General features: G+C 38.6%; 1 protein-coding gene across 1 annotated transcript in view; it reads right to left on the reverse strand.

The window, feature by feature from the left end:
- disp3 (dispatched RND transporter family member 3) overlaps positions 1–17621 on the reverse strand; it is a 111141-nt gene that overhangs the window by 65415 nt on the left and 28105 nt on the right. Inside the window, exons 2-3 of the mRNA XM_056463027.1 lie at positions 2172–3140; positions 481–700 (exon numbers count right to left, since the gene is read on the reverse strand). Of these exons, the coding sequence (XP_056319002.1) occupies positions 481–700; positions 2172–3132 (1181 nt within the window). The 5' untranslated portion in view covers positions 3133–3140. The remainder of the gene's footprint in view (positions 1–480; positions 701–2171; positions 3141–17621) is intronic.

Consider the following 17621-nt stretch of genomic DNA (forward strand, 5'->3'; position numbering starts at 1 on the left):
TAGTCCAGGCATGGGCAAACTCGATCCTGGAGGGCCGGTGTCCCTGCATAGTTTTGCTCCAACCCTAATCAAACACACCTGCTTGTAGCTTTCTAGTGATCTTGAAGACACTAATTAGGGTATTCAGGTGTGTTTGATTAGTGTTGGAGCAAAACTCTGCAGGGACACCGGCCCTCGAGGATCAAGTTTGCCCATGCCTGGCTTAGTCCCTCATTTATCAGGGGTCGCCACAGTGGAATGAACCACCATTTTGGAAGTCGATGTTTGCAATTTTTCAGCTTTCTTCAGAATATCTTCTTTCTTTAGTGAAGAAAGAAATCCATAAAGGTTTAAAACCATTTGACAGTGAATAAATAGTGAGTCAGTTTTCAGTTTTTAATGAACTATCCCTTTAAATGCGAATAACCAAAATGAATTCCACATAAACGAAGTCCCCAGGCCCGTTCGTTTAACACAATCCACTGTAATCTCGGCTCTCACCTGGTGGATTGCTGTGCGAGGATGCCTGCATACTGCACCACAAAGTCTCTGAAGAGCCGTCTCTGTTCTAATGGTCTGTCTTGAAGAGAGTAAAAGGAGGGGAGAGGAGCTCCAAAATGGATCTCGCTGCGAAGAAGAGACGACTGAAGCTTGTCTGGTGTGAGAGACTCATCCACGTACCAGTAAAACTGCGGATGGGTGATCGCCAAGCTCAGGGCACCTAAAAAAAAAAGAGGATACTATATAAGTTAAACCAACTTGAAAATTATTAGAGGAACTCTGCTATGCATACTGTGGTCCTGCCATGATTCGAAAGAATACTAATCTGTAATACTAATCTTATTATTATTATTATCATTATTATTATTATTATTATTATTATTCTCATTATGATGATGATGACGTGAAAATGTCTGTTCAAACACGCACCCAAAACCCAGTGTCCACTTGAGCTCCGCATCAAATTGCGTACGTACAGAATTCGCTTGGGAAACAGCTTCTATTTATCACTATGGAGCGCTTCAGCTGACAGTCATGCATCGTTACATGAATTAACTGTTTTGAGGATTGCATAGGGGCAATGGCGCCTGTAATGAAAAGGAAATGAATCCCGCCGTTTTTATGTTTATTTCAAAGTGTGTTCATGCCTAAATAAAATAAAAGCACAGATTCACATTTAAGAGCAAGGGGCGACCCCTGGTGGTTCGGCGGTATGGGTTGCATATAGGGAGGATCGGCTCCTCACAGAAAGATAAAAAATAGGGGAGAAATATGGGAAAATATCTTTACGGGATGGCAGCGGGATAGAACTGTTTAATACAAGAGAATCCCGGGAAAAACGGGAGGCTTGACAGGTATGACTAAATTGTGATGGAAACTTTGAACATCAGAAAGCATTTTATCCAGTCGTGGGTAGTCAATTTGAGTGTATTGTTGAGTTTTTGAAAACTTTCAAAGCATTTTCCCAAATTATGTGTTAAAATAAGATTTGTCACCAAAAAACATTCCATTTACTGAAACACAGAGAGAGTTGTGGCCAAATTAAAACTCAAAATCCCCACAGAGTGAATGAAATCATCCTCAACAGCACACAAGGGTTAAGAGAGTTTAGCATAGCTTTTTGACAGCAAAGACAGTGGGATGATCAGCCCCCAGTGAGCGTCGTCTTTCGGATGAGACGTTAAACCGAGGTCCTGACTCTGTGGTCATTAAAAATTCCATGGCACTTCTGGCCAAGAGGTCCTGGCCAAATTTTCTCCATCTGCCCTTACTTATCATCAGCCTTCCAATCATCCCCATCCACTGGATTGGCTCTATCACTGTCTCTCCACTCTCCCTGTAGCTGGTGTGCGGTGAGCACACTGGCGCCGTAGTCCTGTGGCTGCTGTCGCGTCATCCAAGTGGATGCTGCACACTGGTGGTGGTGTGGAGAGACCTCCCAACCCCCACGCCCCCATACAAGATAAATGGCCATACCCGATAAATGCACTATATAAATCATCATTCCATTTACTGAAGTACAGGGATATTTGTGGCCAAATTAAGACTCAAAATCCCCCCAGAGTGAATGAAATCATCCTCAACAGAGTGAATGAAAGCATCCTCAACAGCACACACGGGTTAAGAGAGTTTAGCATTGCTTATTGACAGCAAAGACAGTGGGATAAACAGCCCCCACCCCAGCAACTCACCATGGATATCAGCGAGATCAGGCCCCATTCCATCATAGTAGATCTTCCCTGCTCGCTCACTGGGAAAGAGGTAGGACAGGACGGAGCTCGGAGGGGAGCAGAAGGAGGGTCCCAGCGGCAAGTCTCGCAATGCTTCCAATGGCTTCCAGCAGAACTGCTGAAACTGAGGGTGCTGCATTAGTACTCTCTCCACATGGTGTATGGTGTGAAGACGTTCGGGGGTGAAGATGTTGTTATCCTTGTCACCCTGGGCCACAAACACTAGCTCGATCCTCCACAGGGCCTGGGTCTGGAGATAGGGGTAACCCGCAAACCTACGCGTCCTCATTAAGGGCAAGTCTGGTTTCTTGTGATCTTCGGCATCACTGGAATTGAGGCTTGCTGATATGCTTGGGTCTTTTCTCTCCTCTTTCATCTTGTTGTTTTTCTCATTTCCAAACTGCTGGTTGTCATTGTGTACCCCCGCCTTAACTTTCCCCAAAATCCCTGCAGGTTCTGTGACATTCACTATGCCAGAAACGTCCTTTCCTTTCCTGTTTACCATGAGCAACAAAAGGTCCCTCAGAGCGTTGGCTTCCAGATCAAATCCCTCTGCGTCACGCCTGTGTCTGTCCCAAGATCCCAACTGGCTTTTGAGGGCAATAGTAAGAGCATCGAAACGCTCCGCCGAGGCATGACTCCTGACCTCAAATGCACTGTAGGAAAGGTCAATGTCTAGTGGCTCACAGCGAAGAAACATGTAAGCCGAAAGGGCCAAGGGCACTAGAAATCCCACGGCCAGGACTATCCCACTTGCCCAGGGCTGCGTGTAGACCCATCCCAAAGTCCACCAAAACCCTTTACAGACCTGCTCGTCTCCATTTGTTTGCTCTGTCTCTCTTTCTTCCTCCTCTTCCTCCTCTTCAAACTCACTCAAATCCCAGGTACCTTGCAGCAACAAGGGTTCATCCTCCGAATCCATTCCTGCCCCTGCAACAAGGACACAAAACACGCACATTAATGCCTTTTGGCCTTCTAGGTGCTCCTGCTTGCGCCCAGACAGGTGAACGCTGAGATAAAGTACAGCTGATTTAGCGAGCATCTGTAAGAGACAGGCAGGTTATTCTCAGATGGCCAGTGCTAAGACAAGGACACAGCCGTTAAGCCTGTCATTCTGTAAGTGTAATAGTGGAACGCTTTGGCCTCTGGGTAGTCAGTGGTGAAAGGAAATGAAGGAAACAGTGAACCGAGTCTCAGAGGCCAGCGATCAGGCTGGCAGATGGTTTGGCCTCTGGTATAAGATGCTGAACCCAGAGGAAAGATGTGTATGTGGGGGGGTGTTAATATATTCTTCACATCAAACTGTGAGGCGATTTCATAGCAGGAAGGCCTTGTAAGTATTATATGGGTGTATCTGTGGGAATCTTTTGAAAGCATTCAAAGATTTTTATTGTAATGTTTTGTTTATCATAACTTAGCACATTTAAACCAACCTACCCCAGTTTTCAGTGTCTTACTAAAACCTGTAAACATAATACGTGCACCCTCAAAAAAATCTACACTATATGTGTGGTGTTACTCCTAAAACGTCTATTTTTATTGTATAGCTTTATATGCAGTTGGAGTAAGAATTATTAGTCCTCCTGAATTATTAGCCCCATGTATATTATTTTCCCCGTTTTTTTTAACACATTTCTAAACGTAATAATTTTAATAACCAAATTTTAATAAACTAAGTTCCTTTACCTGCATGATGACAGCACATAATATTTTATTTTTCAAGCTATTAGTATTCAGCTTAAAGGGGGCTAAAAACGTTGACTTAAAATGGTTAAAAAATACAGACAAAAATAAAACAAGTAAGACTTTCTACAGAGGAAAAAAATATTATAGGAAATTCTGTGAAAATTTCCTTGCTCTGTTAAGCATAATTTGGGAAATATTTGGAAAAGAATTAAAAAAAAAAAAACACAGGAATGCTAATAATTAGACTTCAACTGTATATTAGATATTAGGGAAAAATTATTAATTTTACTTTATTTAAATACTTTAATGAGGTCAAACCAAACTTTTTATTTTGTACTTTTCTCTAAGGTCCACTTACATGTACATTCATTCATTTTTTTTGGCTTAGTCCCTTTATTTATTAGGGGTCGCCACAGCGGAATGAACCGCCAACTTATCCAGCATATGTTTTACGCAGCGGATGCCCTTCTAGCCGCAACCCATCCCTGGGAAACACCATACATTGTCATTCATTCACACTGTGGGGGAAACCAGAGCACCGGGAGGAAACCCATGCCAACATGGGGAGAACATGCAAACTCCACACAGAAATTCCAACTGACCCAGCCGAGGCTCGAACCAGCGACCTTCTTGCTGTGAGGTGATTGTGCCACTGTGATGCCCCTTTACATGTACAATGTTATCAAAATTTGTACATAAAAAAAGACAGTTTAGAAGTTATTGACCATTTTCCTAAACTGTTTTTGACCCATATCAGAACACTCTGTTTGAATGGACATGGATTATTGTAGACTCCCACTGTAAACAGCCACTGCTGTGATTGGCTAACAGTTTGGCATATTAAAAAGGCTAAACAGTATTAACTGTCTGATGAGGCAGGGCTTGTCCATTTTTTAATGAATACAAAATTACAAGATAAAATTATAAATATTCATTAAAAAATTATTCAATTAATCAATATTTTCCCATATTTTCTCTGTTTATATTTACCAAAGTCACCCAAGTGCCAATTTCACATCTGTCACATCCATAACAAAAAGATGTCACATCCATAACCAAGCCTTTCCCTCATAAATGCAAAAATCAATCAATCAGTCAATCAATCATATTTGTTGTACAGTGAGCCAAGTCTTATCCCTTTGATTAGCATTATTTCATTTGGGTTGTGCAGTTTAATTCATTTCTACAAAGTACACTACCTGACAAAAGTCTTGTTGTCGATCCCAGTTGTAAGAGCGACAAATAATAACCTGACTTCTAGTTGATCATTTGGAAAAGTGGCAGAAGGTCGATTTCAGCAGGATAGCGCTCCTTCTCATACTTCAGCCTCCACATCAAAGTTCCTAAAAGCAAAGAAGGTCAAGCTTCTCCAGGATTGGCCAGCCCAGTCATCAGACATGAACATTATTGAGCATGTCTGGGGTAAGATGAAGGAGGAGGCGTTGAAGATGAATCCAAAGACTCTTGATGAACTCTGGGAGTCCTGCAAGAACGCTTTCTTTGCCATTCCAGATGACTTTAGATCAGTGATTTGAGTCAGTGCAGAGATGTATGGATGCAGTCCTCCAAGCTCATGATGGAGTCAGACACAATATTCATTCTGTTTCCACTGCAGCATGACCACATATTCTATACTGGACATTATTTCTGTTCAGTCACAAGACTTTTGTCTAAGCAAAGTCAGACCTTACTGGCCTAATTAATCAAAATCAAGGCATGATCATGTTGTATTTGGTAAAATAAGCGTAATCTAGAGGTCTTTACCTTTCAAATAAGCCACTTCTGATCCCAAATGATCAACTAAAAGTCAAGTTATTATTTGTTGTAGGATAGGTGACAAGACTTTTGTCAGATAATGTTTGTTGCATTCGGTAAACTCACAGAATTTTTTGGTCACATCCATAAAGCATGTTTATTTCCCTCAATTAAACTATTAGAAACGTTTACAGTTAGTTGTATTGAAAAATATGAACAGATGTTTTAATATAATCTTAACAAATGCTTTCTATGTGAATTTATTCTTTTACTTTTTACAGCAAATGTCACATCCATAACGCTGGAATTGCTCATTTCCATTACTACATGATAAGCATATATGCTGAAACTGTCAAAAGCTCCGCCTTGCCTAGAGCACTTCTAAACTTAAACACACATTGACACAAAGCCAGACGGAGGGAACTAGTGTGAGAAAGAAGAGGGACAGAGAGCCAGAGATAACATGCTATCAGCGGCTGACACACAGTTGGCAGAGCCGCTGAAAATTAAATCATTCAACTCGCCTAAGCCTGCCTAATTGCTGACTGAGAGAGACAGGAGTCCAATGTAAGTCCTGCCTAATGTACAATACAGCCCGAGGCAGCGTGAAAACTGAGCTTGTACCATTTCATTTTCAACACAGATTGTCCCCAATGTCCCATGTGCAAGAGCAAGGCTGTGGAAGTCATTGACTTTCTGCAACGTGGAGCCCAGCGGCTGAGTGAGAGAGCCCTTTCATACAATAAGGTGCAAGACGTGTTTGGCGTGACTTGTTGCTATTTTCAGACCAGCGCAACCCTAATTTTCATGTTTTGCGGCACGTTGTTTAAATAGTAAATCCATTTGCGCTGCTTTGTGAACACATGAGTGTGCTGGTCTATAAAGGAGGTGTGTTAAGGCGCATTGTTGACGCATTGCTATTTTGAGGAACTAAAATAGACCACGCCATTGACCAGCTGAAAGCAGGTCTAAAGTCCAGCGCAGAGCACATTAGTTGTGCACCTTAAACGCTTACACGCTGCTTAATACACACAGGATGTACAACAATACACAAATATCTTTACATATGAAAAAAATAAAGGATTAAAATGATTAAAAAATATTATTTTCTACATAAATATAAAAACCACTGCCTCTACTGTTTATTCACGACAATCTGCATTGGTATTATATTATTCTTATTAGCAGTATTACTTATTATATGCATATTTATATTTGTTTTAATAAAAACAAGTTTAGATTTGTCCACCGGTCTTGGGTTTTGGAGACGTCTGCATCACCTTATGGGGCATAAGAACAGGACGTGTGTTTGGATATAACTCCACACTTCTTTATTATTATTTATTCTTTCATTTGCTGGAAAATAAAACTGAATTTAGAAACAAATCTTTGAGCTTCACAAACGAAATTAAATATGCAGGCTAATGGGTGTGTTCAGTGGAGTGAGTTCCCACCGTTTCCTTATCCACCAAAGTAAAGGAGTAAAGTAAAGAGTAAAAGTAAAGAGAAAGTAAAGAGGCTGAATGGAGAAGGCTCATTCTTTGTCCTCGCGCTGAAGATGCTCTGTTTATTTATTTATATTTATTATTTATTATTATTACTGTTTTATCCTAAAATGTTGATGTACAGTTTGGTCTGATTATTATTAATAATAATAATAATAATAATAATAATAATAATAATAATAATAATAATATTATTATTATTATTAATCAGACCAAACTGTTTGTGTGTGTATATATATATATATATATATATATATATATATATATATATATATATATATATAGAAAGTAAATGCCTCAAACTAATAAGTAAAGCGTGAACACATCTGTATAATTTTTTATATAAATATACATGTATGTATTGTATTGTTTTTTATGTATACTGTATATATTCCTCTCTACTTTATTGTAAATTATTTTTGTTATTATTATTGTTATTATTTTCATTAATATTCTTATTACTACTATTATTTATATAGACTTTTTTCACCCTGCTGTGTACATTTTGGCAATATGTAGCCATGTTTGTCATGCCAATAAAGTAAATTGAATTGAGAGAAAAAAAATTGTTCTCAGAAATTTAATTAAATTGTTCATAGAAAGAGGAAGAAACAGAAGAACATGTCCTACTTCACTGTGACCACCATCAACACATGAGAGTTGAATATTTCCAACAATTCCAGCAAAGTTATCCAAATTTTATGCAAATTGTGAAAAATCACGATACATTTTAGATGAAAATTCCACAATGATCCCAACAGCAGCAAAATATGTGTCAGCCTGCCACTGACTCAGACCGTCAGCCAATGGACAAACCTAAACCAAGAGCATTTCTTGTTGTACATAAAATTGTTACAATTTGATCATTACCATAATTTTATGTACTTGTATTTATTTTATTGTTATTTTTATAGATTTATTATTACTTTTTATGTCTAAAATACTGAAATTTATTTATTATAATTTTTATTTACTTATAATTATTTACTTTGTATATAATATATACTGTATGTACCTGTTTACTTGATTATTTTGTATTGTATAATTGCTTTGGCAATACTGTGCAGGTCATCACTATAAAGCTAATTTGCATTTGAATCCTTCTAAATATACTGATTATTTTTATTATTTATTATTACTATTTTATCCTAAATATTAATTGTTAAATGTACAGAGAGAGAGAGACTCTATATTCTCTATATTCCTGTATCTTTGCTCCACAGAGAATCCACAGATTTTCCTCCTGGGATCAGATGGTGAATCGATGGCTGATTTAGGCATTAAATAAACCCTCCTGGAAAACTGATAAGCTGCTGAGGTAGTAATTAGCATTCCGAGATAGGAGCCACTTAAAAGTCACCTTTCAATGCGCAAACACCGCAGGCTAAGCTCAGGTGTGCGCTCTAGTGTAAAAGCTCGATACGCTCTTACGAGATGAATGCTGCTCTTTCAAGTGTGCATTTTTGCCATCTTAAAAGAATTCGACAGCTTCCTTTGTGACAAAAAGTCAAATATATATCAACAGCTATGGAGAAAATGAATAAAAGGACCACTTGAAAATACTTAAGTTTCTCCGGATTTATGAGTTATAGTTGTGTTTGAGTGAAACAAGGCATTTAGTCCAAATTGAAGATAAAAATGCTTCATAAAATACCAACAAACAAACTTGTTGCATGTTGCAACTGTCAATTAAAGATGTGTTATCAGAACGTTATAGAAGAAATAAAATATGACTTTTTTCTCAGTCCCATAAATCAACTAAATTCAATATGAATTTGTAAAATTCTTTTAAGTGGTCTCTTGTTTTTTTCTATAGTTTTCTAAATGTTTTTATTTATTTTTGATATGAATGAATGAATTATTTATTGAATAAATGGACAAACAAATGAACGAACGAATAAATGAACGAACAAATGAATGAAAAAAAATGAATGAATGAATGAACAAATGAATGAATGAACAAACGAATGAAAAAAATGAATGAATGAATGAACAAATGAATGAACGAACAAAGAAAAAATTTATGAATAAATAAATGACAAACAATTGAATGAATAAATGAATGAATGAACGAACAAACGAACAAACGATAACATGGTTGAATGAATGAATGAACGAACGAACGAACGAACGAAAAAATGAATGAGTGAATGAAAAAATGAATGAATGAATGGACGAATGAACAAACAAACAAATGAATGAATGAATAATTGAATGAATGCATGAATGAACAAACGAACAAAAAAATCAACGAATGAACAATTAATAAAGGGACTAAGCCGACAAGAAAATGAAGGAAGGCATGAAAAATGAATGAAGGAATGAAAGAAACTAATGAACGAATGAAAAAAGAATGAATAACTGAATGAATGAAAAAATGAATGAAAGAAATGAATGAACAAACAAATGAATAAATGAATAAATAAATGATTGAATGAACGAACTAATGAAAAAGAATGAATGAATGAATAAATGAATGAAAAAATGAATAATTGAAAGAAATGAATAAACAAACGAACAAATGAAAAAAATGAATGAATAAATGAATTAATGAACGAACGAATGAAAAAAAGAATGAATGAATGAATGGATGATTGAATGAATGAATGAATGAAAAAATGAATGCATGAATGCATGAATGAATGAACGAGTGAATGAAAAAATGAATGAACAAATAAATGAATGAATGAACGAACGAATGAATGAACAAACGAATGAATGAAAGAAATGAATGAACGAATAAACGAAAAAATGAATGAATTAACAAATTAATGAACGGATTAAAAAAATTATGAATGAATGAACAAGTGAATGAAGGAATGACTGAACGGATGAATGAATGAATGAGTTGATTTTTTCTGGTTGAAAAATAAAGATTCTGATGAGTCTGTAATATGCAAATAAATTCAAAAACAGGCCTTCATTCATTTGGTTTATGATGCCTAAAATATTTATCTTTATGAAATATTAATCAGTGATTTATATTTTTGGCAAGTAATCTTCTGGAATCGTTTGTAAAAAAAAAAAAAAAGACCTATCCCAAATATCACTATGGAAAAAGGGAAACTAATTTTTATTCTTGTAGATATAATAAATGCACATAAAAGACGGATTTCACCTATTGAGAATTATTTTTAGAAAGTAACTCCCACGATTAATGAGGGACCACTGTATACATATACATCTTTATATATTATATATTTAATTTATCGTATTTCAACCAAAAACAAAAAGCCAACAAAACAAACCCAAATCCAGAAGGAACCAAATATAATTAAGCAAATTCATCAATGACATGCTTGGATCTCTGTTTTTGAATCTATCAAAGTAAAAGTTTTAATATTTATTTTTTTGTCTTGCTGAAGTTTTCGCTTCAGTCCTGACGACATATTGTGTTTCTCCACATGTATTTTGAGAGGGATTTGTGGTGGTTGGCATCTCAAGAGAACGAGAGCCAACATCTGTGTTAGCAGAGCTCAACATCTGCCTCAGCGCAGCACACATTGATCAGGCTCAGAGACTCATTTCTGGAGAGAAAGACAGACAGAATCTAATGCAGCATTCTCACAGTCGGCAAACCTTAAAGTCGCCATCAAACTGAAGTAAAGATTGACAATTTTGATTTATTTTTCACTGCTAAATTAAGTATTGAATTATATACAGACCAGTTATTTAAGAATAGCTGGTGGTTTCATTCAGATTGTGCAGGTAAATGATTAATAAACTATTCAAATGAATATTTATATATCTTATTATTCAGGCATATATTAATAGCTACTCTATATGTTAATAAATGCATTATTAACTCAACTTTTTCTAATTTAATCTAAAGTGAGGACTATTATATTGTTTTAATTTAATAATAACTACATTTTAGGAGAAGGCCTGTTTTTGTATATACTGTAGTAACTTCCGTCTTAGAACAAGTAGCCGTATCATATCATGGTCATATCCTTTTTGAATCATCTCTGCTCACATTTCAAAATCTTCCTCTCAGTCATCATCCTACTTCCTCACTGTCAAACTGCCGGCTGATTCTCTTTCTTCCAACCAAACACTGAGCACCGTGACTTTTTATAACCCCAAAAAATGAGCAACTGCAAATCTTAGAGCTTTATGTGAGTGCCACAAACACTGTCCTGCTTATAAAACCCCTCATCCTATTCCAGATCTGTCATGCAATGATTTGTGAATCTATCTAACCATGTAAAATGTGGTTGCGCCACTTTCTGAGATACATAGCTAAAGGCTGCTGAGAAAATCCTAGCGAATGCGAGTCGCCGTGATTCATTTAGTACTCCCGGATGACCTGCAATCCGTTTGTTGAATCGCCCATGATACTAAACAGCTTAAGATACAATATAAGACGTTGCGTTTTGACACCTCGGGTAATGAGGCTCATTATTTACAGCGCAGTACCATTATGCATGCTTTGCACATTCGCTATAGCTCTTAAATAAACATTGGTTGTCCCCGGATCGGAGGGGGTAATATCTCTGATGCTGTCAAATCCAGCAATTTATCACTCGCAGGAGAATAAACACTGACCAGAGTAATGTCCTCTCTGACAGAGAAGACACTTGGCCATTATAGAGTATTCTCCAATGTCAGCGTGTCTAATTAGTTTTAATTTATAGCTGAATTGAAATTAATTAGCGATTACAGAAGATGTGGTCAGAAATATTCTCTTATCCCGTCACTTTAAGAGGCATTAAGAGATTATATACTTAAAGGGGACGTATTACACACTTTTTTACAAGATGTAAAATAAGTTACTGACATCCCTATGTCACGATCACCAGCGATCATAACTCCTGAGATCGCTGGATCTCACTCACAATAACTTATGGACTACAAATCCGCCATTTCTGGACTACATTTTCATACATGCACTTCACTCACACATGCTTCCTCATTCTGACTGATTACACTCGCACCACCTGAGGATTGTCAAAGACTGATTACACACACTTTTAAACAGCACACTCACACATTCACATTGCTGAGTCTTGTTTATCTGTAAAGTGACAATTCAACACGTTTTCTTGTTCTTGTTTCTCCGTGTTTTTGACCTTAGCCTTGTTTGCCTTTTTGTTCCTGTCTGCCGCCAGCCTTCCGACCTCTCGCCTGTTATAGTGACTATGATTCTGGATTTGCCTTTATACATGTGTTTGCACCCGTGTTGACCATTGCTTGCCTGAATGCTGAATAAACCTGCATGTGGATCTTCACCTCAGTTGTCTCCGACACTCCCCGGTTACACCCTAGAGTGTCTAAGTGAAGTTTCAGCTCACTACCCGCAAATAATGTTTTCTCCCTACTGCAAGCTTAAACCAGCTTAAACCAGCCTAGGCTGGTTGGCTGGTTTTAGCTAGTTGACCAGCCTGGTTTTAGAGGGGTTTTGGCCATTTCCAGGCTGGTTTCCAGCCATTTCCAGCCTGGTCTTAGCTGGTCAGGCTGGAAAATGATCAGCTAAAACCATCTTGACCACCTAGCCAGGCTGGGAGCCTTTCCAAAACCAGCTATGTTCAGCTTAAACCAGGCTGGTCAAGCTGGTTTTAGCTGGATTTAGCTGGTCATTTTCCAGCCTGACCAGCTAGGATCTCTCTATAAAATTTCTGGAGATGGCAAATTACGTAGCCAGAAGTACGTATGGTTGCATTTCGTCTTTAAAACGAACGCTACGGCGCGGTATGACGCCGTTCCGTTCGAGTCTGGTGAAGAACAGTTCCAGAAAGCAGTTAAGACAAAAACATAATAAAAATAATAAAAATAAAATAAACAAGTAAATAACAGGGTGAGAATGTGGTCAAATCTGAAAACATGGTAAAAATAAGGTGGCTTTTCTTTTTCTGGATGGCTTTTGAAAACACTATCGGTTGGGTTCCAGCGGCCTCTGGTGGATTTACGTGAGAAGAGCAGCCACAAATTGCACTCGCGGAGATCTCGAAAAGCGTACACAGCGGCCTCGGGGGATTCACAAAAACATAAACTAAAAAAAACATACCTCCTGGGACATATTTGGCACTCTCCAGAAATGTATATAGAGGTACATTTTCAGAATTTGCCAGGGTTGGAATAAATTCCAGCACGGGCAACAAAAAAGTCATGTGATTTTGCTTCAACAGATCATGTCGGATAGTGACAGGTTTGGGTTGAGGATGAGGTCCGAACATTTTTAAATGTTATATACAAGCAAATAGTGATGACCATCCTTGATAGAAAACATCAGCGGAACGCGCAAATCATCCAAGAAGTGCAAGCGGAGATGATTCTTAAAGGATATGACAAGCTGTGGACTATGTTGCGCAACACTGCTTTTCATTAAGATGGAGGTAAGTTATTATATAGGAAAAAAGGTCTCCTCCTAACATAGCAACTTCCATTTTTTTAAATAAATGGTCCAAGACACATATGGTGTAATTCATGTGACATTAATGCAAAAACAGACTTCATTCACTCAGAAAAACATATCTACACAGGCTGAATCATTCATTCAATCATTTTCGGCTTAGTCCCTTTATTAATCCGGGGTCACCACAGCGGAATGAACCGCCAAGTTATCCAGCACATGTTTTACGCAGCGGATGCCCTTCCATCTCTGGAACAGGCTGAATCATTTATCCTTTCTATAGTATTATTGACCATAAAAACTGCAACTGTGTGTAACAGATTTAATGTAGAACTTCCCTGTTGCCCGTATACTGACTCTGCGTGTATGTGTGTGTGTGTGCGCGCAGTGCATTCTCCCCTCAGGGCTTGCTGTAGAGAGATGAGTGTGCGTTGAGTGTGAGATGGGCTGCTGGGGTTCCTCTCCTGGATTTTATGACTAATAAATGCGGTGGAGTTCAGATCAACACATCCTTGGCTCCCATTTATTATTTCCTGATATTTGCAAGTGTTTAGGTATGAACGCTCTGTTGTGTGGACATTAGGAGAGCATTTGATTGCTCAAACGATTTAATGAGAAGGTGACTTTAAACAGATTGTTGATCAATTTTGGCAAAAATGTCGAACTGTAAGCGTGCATGCTTACATCTTCTAAATCACAGGTGTCAAGCTCAGCTCCTGGAGGGCCGCAGCTCTGCACAGTTTAGTTTCAACCCTAATTAAACACACCTGATCAAACTAATTGAACTGATTGAGTAAAAACCTACGGGTGAAGCTGCGGTCACATTGAGCTTTGTGTGTGCGAAATTCTGTCGTATGGCGCTGCGAAAAGGGGCGGGATTAAACAAGATGATTAGACATTAAAAAAAGTTTTACATTTCTGTCTAGAGAGGTCCTGTTTTGATCCTCGATTGGTCTCATGCAGTCAAGTGATGCGATTTCGTAGGTCAGACTTCACCAAGCTTGAACTTTGCACCGCAGCAACCTGCGAAACTTGACGCATGACCTTGCGTTTCCGGTCTGACGCCTTAGCGTGCGTATGAATGGAAGTCTATGGGAAGTCAAGTGTGACCGCAGCTTTAGTGTGTTGAAGCAAGGTTGGAACTAAACTGTGGAGAGCTGCGGCCCTCCAGGAACTGGATTTGATTAAATGCAAATTTTGTCACTGATTTTGTAGCACAGTGGTTTATGGATAACATCAAAGGTCCGAAATTCGAAATTTTTCTTATGCGTTTATTTCGTATTCTTATGCGAAAAATTCGTCACGTAAACAAACCTTGCACACGGAGTCCGATGCGTATTAATAAATCATCAAATAAGAGCATTGATGTTTTGTTCTCCTCTCTTTTCTCCAAAGAAGAAAGCGCAATATGCGACATATTGTGTTCATCCAATACTAGCCTACATAGAGAGGAAGGAGAGTTCTCCTTCTTATAAAAGAGCTGCGCTGGATTATCCTCTAATGCAACGTTTATTTCAGGAAATCGGTGGAATTTTGAAACACTGCTTGTCATACTTCACACATTCACATACGTAAACAAATCTGGAACAGAGACTAGTGGTACATACGGACATTGTAATATATGGTGGCTACGTTGACATGTCGAAGCAGCGGAACGAAAGTGGACCTTGCTTTCTATTATAATGTCTATGGGCAGTACGTCAAATATACGGACATACACGCAAACACACACTAAACAGCAGCAGGGGAGAGAGGTGTGCCAGTCACTGAATCAGCATATAGGGGTGTTACATGCCTGGGGGTGTTGCTCTGTTGTTCCCTCCTCCCCTTTTTGTTTTTATTTGCTGTCTGCTGTTCTTCTGAAATCTAGGGTTTTCCGATTGGCTTACAGAGTTTTCATGAGTGGACCAATCATAAGAGGATGGGGGTTATTTAAGCGCTCCAGTCATGACTCGGACCAGATTAGAGGGGGATCCTTGTCTCTTATTGCTGCTGTGTGTTTCTGTGTGACATTTGTGCCTGTCTTGTTCTCTGGTTTGCTTTAAAAAGTTTTTTTTTTTTGCTTTTTTTTTGCGAGTTGTACATACTGAAAGGAAAGTGAAAGTAAAGTATGTCACGTGACTTATATTTTTACACACACGTAGTTGATTCTCTTTTAATCCACGAGGTCAGAAGCGGGTGCTACTCTGTGTATGTTTGTTCCAGTGAGTGCAGTTGAGTAAGGGGCATGTGATGCCAAAGATGTTTTGTTTCCTATTTACATATTTCTCTTTAGTTATTTAGAGGTGGGGGAGGGATTAGTTTGCCGGTGTTTAATTTGTTATTTTCTTTGATTTGGCACCGCTTATTTTCCTTCCCTCTATCATGTTTGTTTACTTAATTTTGCATTTATTGTACACATTTGTAAATATATTTTGGGTGAATTAAATATTCTTTTCCTTTATCTTCATTGTAATAAAGCGAACCACTTTTTTTGCTTTGTCTGTGTCGATTCATAGCAGCTAAAGTCTCAGGGGAATTCTTAAAATATTAGGTTGTCATAATTATGTTAAGCCATTTTTCATCCTCCGAGCCACACGGGGCGTAACATTTACATTTACATTTACATTTAGTCATTTAGCAGACGCTTTTATCCAAAGCGACTTACAAATGAGGACAAGGAAGCAATTTACACAACTATAAGAGCAGCAGTGAACAAGCACTATAGACAAGTTTCAGGCGTGTAAAAGTCTAAGAAGCAAAACATTAGTAGAAATTTTTTTTTTTTTTTTTTTTTTTTTTTTTTTTTTTTTCTTTTTTTTTTTTTTTTAGAGAGAGAGAGAGAGAGAGAGAAAGAGGGCTCAGTTAGTGGTATAGCCAGAGAGGCAATTGCAGATTAGGAGGAAAAGTGGAGACTAAACAGTTGCGTTTTTAGTCGTTTCTTGAAGACAGCAAGTGACTCTGCTGTTCTGATGTAGTTGGGGAGTTCATTCCACCAACTGGGCAGATTGAATGTGAGAGTTCGGGAAAGTGATTTCTTCCCTCTTTGGGATGGAACAACGAGGCGACGTTCATTCACAGAACGCAAGTTTCTGGAGGGCACATATATCTGCAGAAGTGAGAGCAGATACGAAGGAGCACAGCTAGAGGTCACTTTGTAAGCAAACATCAGAGCTTTGAATTTGATGCGGGCAGCAACTGGAAGCCAGTGCAAACGGGTGAGTAGCGGAGTGACATGTGCTCTTTTGGGTTCATCAAAGACCACTTGTGCAGCTGCGTTCTGAAGCAGCTGAAGAGGTTTGATAGAACTACCTGGTAGCCCGGCTAGCAGAGAGTTGCAATAGTCCAGTTTGGAGAGGACAAGAGCTTGAACAATGAGTTGAGCTGTATGTTCAGATAGGAAGGGTCGGACCTTTCTGATGTTGTAGAGTGCGAATCTGCAAGATCGGGCAGTTCTAGAAATGTGGTCAGAGAAGTTCAGTTGGTCATCAATCGTAACTCCAAGGCTTTTTACCATTTTGGATGCAGTGATGGTTGCTCCATCCATCTGGATTGAAAAGTTATGGTGAAGAGTCGGGTTGGCAGAAACTTCAAGCATTTCCGTTTTCGTGAGGTTAAGCTGGAGATGATGATCTTTCATCCAGAGTGAAATGTCTGACAGGCAGGCTGAAATGCGAGCTGGAACCGAGGGATCATCAGGGTGGAAAGAGAGGTATAGCTGGGTGTCATCAGCATAGCAGTGGTAGGAAAAACCATGTTTCTGGATGACTGTTCCTAAAGATGCCGTGTAGATAGAGAAGAGAAGTGGTCCAAGCACAGAGCCCTGAGGTACCCCAGTGTATAGATGCTGTAGGTTGGACACCTCTCCCCTCCACGACACCCTGAATGACCTGTCCGAGAGGTAGGAACTGAACCATTGAATAACAGTGCCTGTGACGCCCAGTGACTCAAGCGTAGATAGCAGGATCTGGTGGTTTACAGTGTCAAAAGCAGCTGATAAATCCAGCAAGATGAGGACAGATGATTTAGAGTCTGCTTTAGCCAGTCTGAGGTCCTCCACGACCGAGAGCAGAGCAGTCTCAGTTGAGTGGCCTTTCCTAAAGCCAGATTGCTTGTTGTCCATGAGGTTGTTTT

This window comes from Danio aesculapii, chromosome 8 (genome assembly GCF_903798145.1).
Source record: "Danio aesculapii chromosome 8, fDanAes4.1, whole genome shotgun sequence".
In the NCBI taxonomy this organism is placed as follows: Eukaryota; Metazoa; Chordata; class Actinopteri; order Cypriniformes; family Danionidae; genus Danio; species Danio aesculapii.